A 14,909-nucleotide genomic window follows, 5' to 3' on the forward strand; every position below is an offset into this window, starting at 1 on the left:
AACACCGGGGACAGGTAGAACTTCAGTACGTAGTGACACTTGGTGTTTGCGTACCGGGGATCCACGCACAGCTTGATGCAGCCACACACAAAGGTGGCCATCAGGGTGAGGGTGGCATTGGGTGTATTTTTTCCCCCGTTGCCCAGATCTTTATACAGTGAGTCCCTTCGGACCCGGTCCATCTTTGACCTCCATATAAACAGGAAGATGGCCCGGGTGACTGCAGCGGCACAGGTTCTGGGAATAGGCCAGACTTGTGGCACGTATAATAGCAATGACAGTGCCTCACACCTGATGACCAGGTTTTTTCCCGCGATGGAGAACGACCGTAGCTTCCATCTGCCCAGTTTCTGCCTCACTTTGCTGATACGCTCCTCCCAAGACTTGGCGCACGCCCCAGCCCCTCCGAACCAAATACCCAGCACCTTCAGGTGGTCGGTCCTGATGGTGAAGGGGATCGAGGATTGGTCGGCCCAGTTCCCGAAGAGCATGGCTTCGCTCTTGCCTCGGTTTACCTTGGCCCCCGAGGCTCGTTCGAACTGGTCACATATGCACATGAGTCTGCGCGCGGACAGCGGATCCGAACAGAAAACGGCAACGTCATCCATGTACAGGGAGGCCTGGACCTGCAGGCCCCCGCTGCCAGAAATAGTCACCCCTCTCAGGCACGCATCCTTCCTGATGGACTTGGCAAATGGCTCTAAGCAACACACAAACAAGGCAGGAGAGAGAGGGCAGTCCTGCCTGGCTCCAGATCTGACTGGGAAGCTATCTGATTCCCAACCATTGATTGAGACTGCACTGACAATGTTGGTGTAGAGCAGTCTGATCCAATTGCAGATTCCCTCCCCAAAGCCCATTTTGGAGAGAACATCTCTCACATACCTGCACATAACATCATAATTAGCACTAGACAGTTCAGGGACATGTCTGAAAGCACTTCTACATCCAAAACTGGTAAAGGAAGTATAGACCTCTCCTTAAGTTGCAGTTGAGGATATATCAATGGAAAATGTCAAAATGAAGACTAATTTATTTTTAGTAAGGTAATGGTGTTAACAGATCGGGAACCAAGGAATATGCAAAAAGTTAGTTAAAATCAGTTCAGCAATGAGTTAATTGAATGGTACCACAGATTGGAGCAACTAAATGGCTTATTTCTGTTCCCATATTCCCAATGCCCATATTAACAAAATATTTCAATGATAGCGCAATCTTTCTGTTTTTTTAAAAGTTATATACTATTATATTTTTATGATACTGAAACACTTACCAGTTTTTTGCTGTTGTGTTTTTGGCTGGTTTCTGCAAAAGACAAATTTCATAAAGGAAGCGTTATGGCTGTTCAATGAGTTACTTACTGTAGCAGTATCATGCATTGAACTGTAGGTGGTGTGAATGATCTGCTAGAAGCAGTTGCTATTATGTTCGTGAGATGGTCAAATCTGAATCAATTAGTATTTAAACTACTAGCTAGTTCAATAATGTTTAAACCCTTTTAATATCATTTAATAGAGTTGTTAATTTACAACTTGATGGCAAACTCACCTTGGAGAGGGGTCACTGTGAGGCTCCCTATGGAAAAATAAAACATTTTCAAACACGAATAAATGAATAATAGCTAAAATATGCATAATTTAACAAATTAATACCTACTTATCTGCTAAATCTAGTGATAAATAAACTAGGCAAATACCTGTACGCAACAAATAACTGATAATGAAAAATTATTTTAATCCAACACTTACGGCTACCCTCCAGGCTAACATAGGTTAGAATTTCCTTTTCATTCTTATGTTTTGACCATAAAGTTACTGTTCCATTGACTAGTTTTATAAAGGGATATCCTATGTGGGAAGTCCTCTCAAAAACAGATGGAGGCCAAATCGCTTCACAAATTCATTGGGTGTCCCTGTCAGCTGCCTGAAGTGAGTTTGGCTTTAAATATGTGGGGGTTCTGCACCTATATTCAGATCATTTTCAAAGATTGTTGAAATTGTTGAGTCACTCATTCTTATGGCTGCTCAGGAAAACCTGGCAAAAATGGACTGTGTAAATGTTCTTTTAAGTATTTATGTTGCAAGATTTATTAACATATCCTTTTACATTTTGATATAATGTATAAAATGTTTTTTTTATTGATCTCATGTTATGAAAGAAATAAATTTATACTTTTTGCTGAGAAGGTTAATGTGACAAGTATTCAAGGATTCACTATAAATGAAGCACATCTATAATTGTAGCTTGAATTTTAAAATAATTATCTTTATGTTTTCATTTGCATTGATATTTTTACTTGTAAATCTTGTAAGTATGAACTTTGAATTTATCATAATGTTGTCATGAATGTATATGCTATAAAGCATAAATTCCAGAATAAATAAAATTTATAACCTGTCTTATGGAGCTTGTCTTAGAAACACAGCTTTGTTAGTGTATCTCACCTGCCAGATTTTACATTCATAAAGTCAGCCCTTCCAGCTTACATCATGTAACAGATAATAGTCAGTTTAACAGGGTGAAAGAACTTAAAGGAAAATGGCAAATAAGTTCATAACTAAAACAATATAATAATTTTTTTTAAAAGACAGAATGTACTGTAAAAGCTTTTTATCTTGTCCTCATCAGGACAGAATTGCAAGAATAGCAAATCTCAACCATCTGTACTGCATGAGAAGAGGGTATCGATTGGTAGTGCTTTTGCCATGCAAAACTTGATAAGGAACAGTTAACTACCAAGTTTTTGTTTAAATTCAAAACAGGCAAATCAACTTTGATTCATCAAAACAGAGTCATGAGGAATGCACCAGGAAATGACTGTCCCCCAAACTTTGATTAATTGAAAAAGGCGCAATCCCTGGACATTGTTTTTCCCATTTGCAAAGGACAGGATCCTGCATGTGCATGCATAGCTTCTAATATGTGTGATTTATCCACACTGGATCCAACTGATAAGCTTAACTTGTTTGTGCATGCAATTCTAAACTCAATTGGGATTGCTTGGCAAGTAAAAGTCAAAAGAACTGCAGGTACTGTCAGTCAGAAATGAAAACAGAAATTGCTAGAAAAGTTCAGCAGCTCTGGCAGCATCTGTGAAGAGAAATCAGAGTTAACAATTCAGGTCTGGTGACCTTTCACAAATGCTGCCAGACCTGTTCAGCTTTTCCAGCAATTTCTGTTGATTGGCAAGTGTTGTTTAATCTAACCATCACATTGAATTTTGGACACTAGATTTTGAGTTTTGCAAGCACAAGCTGGTTGTGTATAGTCAGTTCGCAGCCTTTGTGAACTGTAGTGTTTGATACTATCTGTTAGGTACTGAGATGTAAAGTCTAACAAATCACCAGCACATTTTTTTCTAAGTAATACTCAAGTTATAAGTGACCAAATGATTTTAGTTCTTTCAGTTCAATCTGGTGCAAGACGTTCATGTCATATTGAGGAGAGAAAAACAGTCCCTTCAGTTTCTCTGTAGAATTAAGTGAATTTAATTATTCAACATTTTAAACAATTTTATTCGGTACTTGTCCTACAAAGAAATAGTATACTGTTTAATGAATACTTGAGTGCCAATTACAGAATATGATGCTAAAATGGAAATTAGTTATCGATGGGAACAACACAACCTCTTTAAAATTGTGCCACAGGATTTCTTTTACTGCTTAATAAAGTCTTCTGCCTGAAACATCAGCTCTTTGACAATTGTAATATGACATGCAGTTTAGTAAAATAATTTGCTTTAAATGTTCTGTGTTAAATCTTAGTCTTTAGCACTGAAAATCACCCAGGTAATTTGAGAGCTATCCAGACATACATTTAATGCACACAAGACTATTTCACATCACTGCAATCACATTTTATAACTGTCTTTTAAGTGCAAATTGGAAGAAATAAAATTTATCTTTATTTGGTGATCATGCACCAATTTAAGTTTATATCTCCATTTTCTTCCAGTTCTGGCTCTTTTGTTTCACTGAATCTGTTCACCATTGGTGACTGCTTTCAGATACAAATACTTCAAACTACAGAGTTTCCTCACAAAACCTTTCCACCTTTACCTTTCTTTCCTGCTTTACAACAGTTCTTAAAACTTAACTCTTTGTCAGTTCCCATGAAGCATATTGGGACAGTTTACTGTGTTACAACTGCTATATAAATGCAAAGTATTGCTGTTGGTGTTATGGGTCCTCTGCAATTTCAGTCTGATACCAACCCTATTTTTTACATTTGTCACACATTCTGGAAATTTAAAAAAAAATTTAAATTCCTGTAGAATAACAATATTGTTGTAACTATCTCTGAACAATGGCTAGCCATAGGGAAAACAAGCGCATGCTTGCAACAATCTTAACAACTTTGTTTACCATGAGGCCAAGCTGGCATTGCAGGTGAGTAATGAGCTACAACAAAAAAGTTTATTTGATGAAACATTTTTTTGATTTGGATGCAAAATTGAAGTTGTAGCATTCAATTAGCAAGCATTGAATTAGTTTCCGAAACATAAAAACAAAAATAAGCAGTAGATGTACAACATATTCACCAGAGAGTTGACAGTCCCTGAGTATTCACAATTCATTGATCAATTCTTTCTTATACTATGACAATTTTGCAAAAGGGAAAGCTGAACTTACTGTTGGTCTAATACAAGAGGTACTCGGGAAGTGTCATAGTTGAAAGGCAGACGTGGTGGTGCTCTTTCCCCCGTTCTTGCATTAAACATAGGGAGAGTGGAGAGAGGCCGGATGCCATCCCTGCTTTTAGCCAAATCTCTAAGTTCACAGGCATTATCTTGAATTGAATGGTGATGAACAAGTTGAATGCTAAAAGAGTAAAAGGTAGGAAGCATATTTAAAATAAAAATTTGAACTCATAGTTCATTCAGAATGATTTAACACTGAATACTTGCACTTCTTGCAACTGGCAAAGTAGGGATCCCAATTTTCTAGAGGGCTAAGAGCTTGTTCAAGAATTAAGGTTGGAGAAATTGATCAAGCACATAGTCCTGTCAGTAATGCTGCTTCCCAGTGCTTTCCACAGGGAGGTAGGGGAGCGAGGTGGAAAATATATAATATAGTGCTGGATATTAGTGTTCCTGTAAGGCTGGCAAGACTGGCATATATTATTTAGGGCATTGAAACTGACCCCCTCTCTGTTAAACTGGGGCCTGAAGGCCTTGCTCAGCTGGATGTAAAAGATTCAGTGAAAATCAGGAGAGTTCATCCAGAGTATTTTGCAACATTTTGCCCTCCACCAACATCTGTAAGAACAGATTGAACAGGTTATTGATTTAATTGATGGTCATTGCCATTTGCAAATTAACCATGTCTTTTCCTATCTTCCAGAGCAATTCATCAGCCACACAAAGTTCTTACCATTCCAGAGTACCCTCCCCAGAAAAGGAGGTGACAGCCAATGCTAGTACCATATTCAGGAGTTGGGAACAAATTATATGGCTCAAAGTAAATAAGCTGCCAAGAAAAATAAATCATATTTACCAGAAAAATAACTCAAGCTGGCAATGTGTTGACTATAATTCTGCTAGTGCTCCATACTTGACACATGGACCGTACAGCTCTTATATTGCTTTATATCTCGACGGATACTCCAGCAGAGCACCTAGTCAAATTGTAGCTTACAACTGAAACCGTTGGCTTATTAACATATGCAGCTTTGTAACACCCACAAACTGTATGCATTATGTATGATCAGCTGTTGCATTCAGGCACGTCATCACTGTGCTAGGCATTTTACTTGCATCATCTGTAAAATATTTAGCTCTTGGCATCACAAGATGGTACATTCAACAAGGAGTAAACTCTGGTCCAAGATTACAACACTTGATTCTCACTGAGAAGGTTCCCTTCAGTTTTCTTGTTTATAACACAGTGTGGATGAACAAAAAGAAAGTGAAATTTGGGATCTCTGCAAAGCTCAGGACTAATACCAATTCATTTTTTGTCATTAATCCTATACATTCCAACAAAGGCATTAATGTGACCACACGACGTGGCCACACAATGTGGCCACACAATGTGGCCACACAATGTGGCCACACAATGTGGCCACACAAATACAACACATTTTGCATGCAAAGTAATCCCTGTTTAAAAAGTTGCCTGAGAACCAGCATTCCACCACATGCTTCTAGGTGTCTTTGTAGGTCGGTACATGAAGGCTGATAATGCTGCTAGTTGACCAGTATTACAGCCCTTAGCAAGCAGCATCTCTCATCAACAATTTCAGACACCAGTACAACAACATTTTGTGGGAAGGGAGATGAAAGTGCTGGTTTTCTGACCAGTAAATCAGTCATGTCTTTAATACATATTGGAAGATACAACAAATAATATGGGCACTAGGTTTGAAACTGATAAAGAGCGTGCATGAGAAAGCAGCAGAAGCTTTGGAGAGGTACACCGCTTGGATCAGAAAAGACTGAAAAGAATGTGGGGAAGGAAGGTTTGAGTGGTGGGCCTGTGGGAGATGCAGAGCTAAGGAGGTGCTATCTTAATGGCTCTGGTTGAATCATTAAACTCCTTCCAGTACTGCAACCAGGCACGAGTTGCTATGCTTCAGGCATTCGTCTGGGTAGTCACCTCTGCTCACTTGTGGCAGGCAACCTATCTGGGCTGCCACCCGAATGCAACGGCTGCATCCTCCTGCTTGCCTGTTCTAACAACATCGCACAGAATTCATAGGAAATTGGTGGAGTTCCAACTTTCCTACAACGCCTCACTCTATACATCTTTTAACACTAAATTTAGTTCATTTAAGATATTTGAACCCTCTCTGATACAAAGAAAATTTCTCCCCAAGCTTTTCCTTCCTTGGAGATGGTTACGGGGGGCATCCTGTATACTAAAGGGAAAGCCAAAGGGATTTTGCAAATACAGAAACTGAAGATATGTCTTGCAAGTTAGCAATCTGAACACATGGTGCAACTTTATAACTGCCGGCCTGAAAGTGCAAAATGTGTGGCTGACTCAAGATTATCAACACACAGCATTTTATATTTTTCTTGTTAATGTCTGCAAACAGTAATGCAACAACATATATTCTAAAAGGTGCAGCAAATAGCCTTGAGCCATTAGTACTAGGTGACAGCATGGCCTACAGAACAAGAGAGTAGCTTGTTGCTTAAATGGCCAGAAATCTGTATCATTGACACCTGTGCTTTCTCAAATACAGTATGGCATTGACATTGGAATATCATGCCACATTCCTTGCATAAATTGGGGAAAAAGGAGCTATAAGTGCTCACTAAGTTAATTTTAATATTACTGCATAATCTGGATTGAGGCAGAAACGTTGAATGCAGTGATAACCTCGCCCATAGCCACCAGCTCCATGTTGCAAATATCATCCTGATGTCCCAGAGATTGCATTGGGTGTTGCCTAAAACCCTTAAATACTGATGTCAGAATTCTTCACCAACTTTGCCTTCACTTACATCTGGCACAATCTTTGTAACAAGGTGATGTCTGGCTTTCTCACACAGCTGAGATGAAATTTGCCAGGGCAAATACTCCTTGTTTATTTTCTTTGTTCTTTATTCCAGTTCAGAGGCACTCCCGTAAATTATTTACTTACTATCTGCTTCCCACTGAAATAGTGATGGACATTTTTCAGAACGTTGCATTATTTAATGCATATGAAGACAGTTATTCTGCATTCAACATATTCCACTTAATGAACTGACTTACTTGTAATATAAAAAACAACTTACTCTGAAGTCTTTGCATCTCTTTTTGCTCTGCAAATGAACAAAAGGAAGTCAATATTGTTCAGTAATGGAAGAGGAAATTGTCGAAATGTAAAAATTCCGAAACAGAAGTCAATGCTAATTACCAACATTCTGATCAAATAACACCTAGGTCGAACACGGACTAATTTGTTGATGTTTTTTGTATTTATTTATAGGATGTAGGCGTTGCTGACTACATCAGCATTTATTGCTCATCCTTAACTACCCAGAGGGCAGTTAAGAGTCAACCACATTGCTGTGGATATGGAGTCACGTGTTGGCCAGATCAGTTAAGGCTGGCAGTTTCCTTCCCTAAAGGACATTAGTGGGTTTTTCTGACAATCGACAATGGCTTCATGGTCATCACTAGACTCTTAAATCAAATGGATTTATTTCATTTCAAAAAAGATTCATTCATTCACCTTGAAGATAACATTCAGTTGAGTATTTGATTGATTACAGAAGTAGATTGAAACTCTGTTAATAGGGTTTATTTTCTTTCCAGTGCTACATGAAATGTTCATGTGCCACTGCAAGAGTTCCTTTATCTTTGTTTCCTTTTTTTTGACCTATTTTCCTAATCAACCTGTTCAGAGATATTATTATACACATCTGAAGCAGGTGGAAATTGAACTCAGGTCTCTTGGTTCAGGGGTAGGGACACTACCACTGTTCCAAAGGGCCGTCTTGATTTGCTCCTTCCATTGGCACCACTTATTCCTGTTTTCCTCTCCATTAAAATCTATTACCTCTCCATACAACTATTAGCCAGGGAATTCCTTGATTAGGGAAGGCAGAGTATAAATTTCAGGAATTTGACCTGGGTTTTTCCCCTGAGCTTCCATAAACTCTGAGTATTACAATGCAATCCTCTCAATGTTCATGTTGGATAGAGTGGCTGCAGATCAAGCTTTGAACGAGAACCCAATCCAATGGAGATGGACTTCTTCATACTGATATTGTTTGTAAGTTATCTGGCAGGTTGCACAGTGCACTCCATGTTTCTTGGTGGATGTTCACCAGTATTCTTCATTTGCCTGGGACCTCAAAGGTTTGCTTCTCAGCATAACCAATTTGCAATGTCACCATCCTGTGTTTGTGATGTCCTAGTCCTTTGGCTTAGGTCTTGTGAACACAGGCCCAATTAAATCACTGCTTACACCATGTCCTCTAATCTAGCTTCAAGATATCATGAGGTTTCAATATCTGGCTGGTGCTTGCAAGAGTCAGATCAACTTCGGAAACGCTGCCCTTTTCTTTCTCTGTGGGCTAAGAGCCATCAACAGTCCCAGCATTGAAATGCAAGAGAGATACATAGATTAATATGTCATGTCAAGGGACAACAGAGAGAAACAGATTGGGGTTGGAAGCAGCTGCCCCTTATTACACAAACAGAAGGCACAGGGGATTAGGTATAAAGAAATCCTGTAAAATGTGTCTTCTAGGGTTAGCAGTAGCCACAGCATCTGGCCATTCCCATTTGGCCAGGAATCTCTCTTTAAGAGGAGAGAATGTGTAGAATGGCTCTCCTTCCTCTGGTAAAGACCTGTTGCCTTCTACAGTGTGCAACATTCTACAAGAAAGTGACATATAGTGAGATATGTGGAGAATGCATCTGCCAGCTGACAATCTGCATGTGCTATGTGACAAATAAAGAGCTGTAATAGCGATGACTGCAAGCAAGAGCACAAGAAACATAAATGAAATGCAAAGTCATGATTGGAGGGCAGTGTTGTGAGTACTATTAGTAATGAGGATGTGTGGCGTAGCTGGAATCAGAATGTATTTAGAGTCATAGAGATATACATCATGGAAACAGACCCTTCGATCCAACTTGTCCATGCCTATCAGTTTTCCGAACCTAATCTAGCTCCACTTGCCAGCACTTGGCCCACATCCCTCTAAACCCTTCCTATTCATATATTCATCCAGATGCCTTTTAAATACTGTAATTGTACCAGCCTCCACCACTTCCTCTGGCAGTTCATTCCATACATGCACCACCCTCTGTGTGAAAAAGTTGCCCCTTAGGTCCCTTTTACATCTTTTCCCTCTCACCTTAAACCTATGCTCACTAGCTCTGGACTCCACCACCCCAGAGAAAAGATCTTGACTATTTATCCTATCTATGCCCCTCATGATTTTATAAACCTCTATAAAGTCACTCCTCAGCCTTTGACACTCCATGAAAAACAGACCTAGCCTATTCCGTCTTTCCCTATAGCTCAAACCCTCCAACCCTGGCAATATCCTTGTAAATCTTTTCTGAATCCTTTCAAATTTCATAATATTCTTCCGATAGGAAGGAGACCAGAATTGCACACAATATTCCAAAAGTGGCCTAACCAATGTCCTGTACAGCCACAACATGATCTCCCAACTCCTATACTCAATGCTCTGACCAATAAAGGAAAACATACCAGACACCTTCTCCACTATCCTATCTACTTGCAACTCTACTTTTAAGGAACTATGAACCTCCACTCCAAAGTCTCTTTGTTCAGCAACACTCACCAGGACCTTACCATTAAGTGTATAAGTCCTGCTCTGATTTGCCTTTCCAAAATGCAGCAACTTGCATTTATCCAAATTAGACTCCATCTGCCACTCCTCAGCCCATTGGCCCATTTGATCAAGATCCCATTGTACTCTGAGGTAATTTTCTTTGCTGTTCACTGCACCTCCAATTTTGGATTCATTCCCAAACTTACTAACTATACCTCCTATGTTCACATCCAAAATTATTTATATCGATGATGAAAATCAGCAACGATCTTTGTGGCACTCCACTGGTCGCAGGCCTCCAGTCTGAAAAAGAACCCTCCATCACCACCCTCTGTTTTATACCTTCAAGCCAGTCTGTATCTAAATGGCTAGTTCTCCCTGTATTCCATGTGATCTAACCTTGCCAACCAGTCTCCCATGAGAAACTTGTCGAATGTCTGACTGAAGTCCATATGGATCACGTCTACCACTCTGCCCTCAACAATCCTCTTTGTTATTTCTTCAAAACTCAATTAAGTTCGTGAGACATGATTTCCCAGGCACAAAGTCTTGCTGACTATCCCTAATCAGTCCTTGTCTTTTCAAATACATATAAATTCTGTCCCTCAGGATTCCCTCCAAAAACTTGCCCAGCACCGATGTCAGCCAACCTCCAGTCTTCCAGCACTGTATCAGCAAGCTTGCTGCCAAGTTGAAAGTGCAATAGTAGAAAGTACCATCTTGCAGGGGGTGTAAAATCTTATGAATAGTGAAGCAATGAACTATTGTATCAATATATTCCTTGTGTATTCGAGGCAGTAGAGAGTTTTAGTAGTCTGATAAAATTCAGTTGAAGATCTTTCCCATTTTAGTAGTTACTTATAACCTGCCAACAAAGACTCAGGGATACCCTAATTTGCCATCTGGATGAGTTTGGACTATCTTGACAATCTTGTTGTACAACAATGTTAGACTTTTCTCTGGTATTACAGCAGCTTACTTGACTAATGGGTCTTGAAATCCAGTTTCTTTTTATTATTAATATATTAGTTGGCAATTGTTGATAATCCTCTAGTACTTGGTGCAAGTGGAAACTTTATTAGCTCTTTTAGTTATCTTGCTTGTTGAAAATGATCTTCTTTTGGTATTCACAGCATCACAGATATCACTGAATAAAGTTTCTCGATTTTGTTGTGATTGCTTTAATGGTAACAGTTTCTAAGATCTCTTAATGAACTCCAGAAAGATGCAATTCTCCATTATTTTACAACTGTTAACATGACCATAAGTGAAGAGGTTTCTTGAGATTTTTAAATAAACATTAACTTTTCTTTCTCATAACTTACTATTGCCAGTAATTTAAGCTTGCTATTAAAGCACTGATCATAATGTTAGAGACTTCAGTGCCAATAAGTGCAAGAATGATGGATGGTATTGACTTTCAGATAAATAATTAAACTGAAGCTTCTTCTGCCAACTCAATTAATAGACCCCATAGCACTTTTCAAAAAAAAGCCCCGGAATTTTTGCATTGGACCATAGTCTATTGACTCATGGTCTACAGGGCAACACCAATAATTCAACCACAAAAATTAAACAGATTAGTGTCGACTTTCAACATGCCACCCTTCTATAGAGTCATCGATTCACAGAGATTTACAGCACAGAAAGAGACCCTTTTGTTCAACTTGTCCATGCCGAGCAGTTTTCCTAACCTAATCTAGTCCCATTTGCCAGCACTTGGTCCATATCTCTGAATTTGAACTTGAATTTGTTTGAAGTTGAATTGAATTTATGGTCATGTGCACCGAGGCACAATGAAATGCTTTGTCTTGTGAGCAATACAGGCAGATCACAGAGTTAAGTTGCATAGATAAGTAAATAGTAGGTAAACAGCGACAAAAACAAAATCACAGGTAGAGGCGAATGTTAAGTAAGAGTTTGTGAGTCCATTCAGTATTCTAACAACAATAAGGTGAAACTGTGTCAAAACCAGCTGGTGCGTGTGTTCAGGCTTCTGTATCTTCTCCCGAAGGTAGAGGTTGCAGAAAAACATTGCCAGGGTGGGATGGATCTTTGAGAATGTTGGCGGCCTTTCCTTGACAGCGGGCCTGGTAGATGGATTCTATAGATGGGAGGTTGGCCTTTGTGATTGTCCGGGATGAGTTTACCACTCTGTGTAACCGTCTCCAATTTTGAATGGTACAGTTGCTTTCTCAGGTAGTAACACATCCAGACAGAATACGCTCGATGGCGCGCCTATAAAAGTTGACATCTCTCTAAACCCCTCCTATTCATATATCCATCCAGTTGCCTCTTAAATGTTGTAATTGTACCAGCCTCCACCACTTCCTCTGGCAGCTCATTGCATACACTTACCACCCTCTACATGAAAAAATTGCTCCTTGAGTTCCTTTTAAATCTTTCCCCTCTCACCTTACGCCCTCTAATTCTGGACTCCTCCACCCCCAGAGAAAAGACATTGCCTATTCACCCTATCCTTGCCCCTCATGATTTTATAAACCTCTATAAGGTCACCCCTCATCCTCCAATGCTCCAGGGAAAATAGTCCGAGCCTATTCAGCCTCTTCCTATAGTTCAAACTGTCCAACCCTGGCAACATCCTTGTAAATCTTTTCTCAACACTTTCAAGTTTCACAACATCCTTCAGATAGGAGGGAGACCAGAATTGTGCACTATATTTCAAAAGTGGCCTAATCAATGTACTGTACAGCCGCAACATGACCTCTCAACTCCTATACTCGATGCTCTGATCAATAAAGGACATTGACATTTCAGATTGACCTGTCATTATAGACACCATTGGAAATTAAGGTCAGGTTGTTTTACAATGTTTTACAGGGAGGAGAAAGTGAGGACTGCAGATGCTGGAGATCAGAGTCAAACAGTGCAAAGCTGGAAAAGCACAGCCAGTCAGGCAGCATTCGAGGAGCAGGAGAGTCAATGTTTCAGATTCCTGAGGAAGAACTTATGCTCGAAACATCGACTGTCTTCCTCCTCGGATGTCGCCTGACCGGCTGTGCTTTCCAGCACCACACTTACAATATTTTACACCCAAGCAACATAGACTCATAGAGTCAAAGAGATGTACAGTATGGAAACAGATCCTTCGGTCCGGCCCGTCCATGCCAACCAGATATCCCAACCAAATCTAGTCCCACCTGCCAGCACCCGGCCCATATCCCTCCTAACCCTTTCTATTCATATACCCATCCAAATGCCTTTTAAATGTTGCAATTGTACCAGCCTCCACCACTTCCTCTGGCAGCTCATTCCATACACGTACCACCCTCTGCGTGAAAAAGTTGCCCCTTAGGTCTCTTTTATATCTTTCCCCTCTCACCCTAAACCTATGCCCTCTAGTTCTGGACTCCCCAACCCCAGGGAAAAGACTTTGCCTATTTACCCTATCCATGCCCCTCATAATTTTGTAAACCTCTATAACGTCACCCCTCAGCCTCCGCAGATTGAACAGTTTTCCCATTATTTGCTCATTTATCTTGTTGCTAATTGCGGGACCATATTGCACATAAATTAGCTGCTGTGCTTCCCTTTACGTTTCTATAGCCTGACATGAGGTTGGAAAAGAAAACAGAAAATGCTAGAGAAACTCAGCAGGTCAGGCAGCATCTGTGGAGAAATGAACAAAGTTGATGTTTTGAGCCTAATGTGAGACGGGTATTTGTGCTGTCCATCATGGGGAAGGTCATTACAAAATTCCAGCTCAATTCTCCCACTGCCTTAAGAGTTCCTCTAGAGTTGCAGCAAGAATTCCTTCCATCAGGTGGAACAACTGACTTGATAGTCATAGCAAGACAAATTCAATAAAAGTGCAAAGATATTCAGCAATTTCTAGACGTGGTCTTTTTATGACCTCACAAAGAACTGTGACTCTGTCAGCTGGAAGGGACAATGGCATGTTCTCCTCAAATTTGATCGCCCACAGAAATGCATCATTGTCGTCTACTGCTGCACACAATGCATGCGAGCTGTGATCATCATTAGATACATTAACCATCCAAACTGGCTCAAACAAGGCAGTACCATTGCAGCAATGCTTTTCGCCATCTTCTCTGCCACAACATTCCACCCCAAATCCATGTAGCTTCCCTATGGTGTGGAGCTAATCTACACAATGAGTGCAAAATTGTTCAACTTGTGTGGTCTTGAGTCCAGAACCGAGATCAACCTCTTTCATCAAGCTGCAGTATGCAGACAGCACGTGCATGTTTGCTCTGTCAGAGTCCAGCTTCCAAATTCTCAGTGATCCATTCACCAAGGGATATGAGAGAATGGGCCTTAGGGTGAGCAGACAAAAGGCAATGGTGCTCTGCCAGCCTGCTTTTGCCACACCCCATTTCCTTCCAATCATCAAAATCCAAAGTGAGACAATGTGCATTGATTCCTTTGGAATTGGAGGTCTTCTCAGAGAAAGCAAACATTGACAGTGGAATTCAACATTGCCTCCAGTGTAGTCTTTGATCACCTGAGGAACCAAGCATTTGATAACAAAGATCTCAACCCAGCACCAGTCTCGTGGTCTATAGGGCTGCATTGTTACCAACCCTAGTAAATGTACTGGAGACCAGACAGTGTACAGCAGTCACCACAAATCCCTTGAGAAGTAGCACCTGATGTGCCTTCACAAAATCCTGCAAAT

The 14,909-nt window shown here is 40.2% G+C and overlaps 1 protein-coding gene across 2 annotated transcripts in view; it reads right to left on the reverse strand.

Annotated features, from left to right (window-relative positions):
* Positions 1–14,909, reverse strand: part of LOC122539929 (epsilon-sarcoglycan-like) — an 83,589-nt gene that overhangs the window by 5,452 nt on the left and 63,228 nt on the right. For both annotated transcript variants that reach the window (XM_043675127.1, XM_043675129.1), the window contains exons 9-12: positions 7,727–7,753; positions 4,632–4,820; positions 1,549–1,575; positions 1,274–1,305 (exon numbers count right to left, since the gene is read on the reverse strand). In XM_043675127.1, the coding sequence (XP_043531062.1) occupies positions 1,274–1,305; positions 1,549–1,575; positions 4,632–4,820; positions 7,727–7,753 (275 nt within the window). The remainder of the gene's footprint in view (positions 1–1,273; positions 1,306–1,548; positions 1,576–4,631; positions 4,821–7,726; positions 7,754–14,909) is intronic.

The sequence above is a fragment of the Chiloscyllium plagiosum genome, chromosome 33 (assembly GCF_004010195.1).
Source record: "Chiloscyllium plagiosum isolate BGI_BamShark_2017 chromosome 33, ASM401019v2, whole genome shotgun sequence".
In the NCBI taxonomy this organism is placed as follows: domain Eukaryota; kingdom Metazoa; phylum Chordata; class Chondrichthyes; order Orectolobiformes; family Hemiscylliidae; genus Chiloscyllium; species Chiloscyllium plagiosum.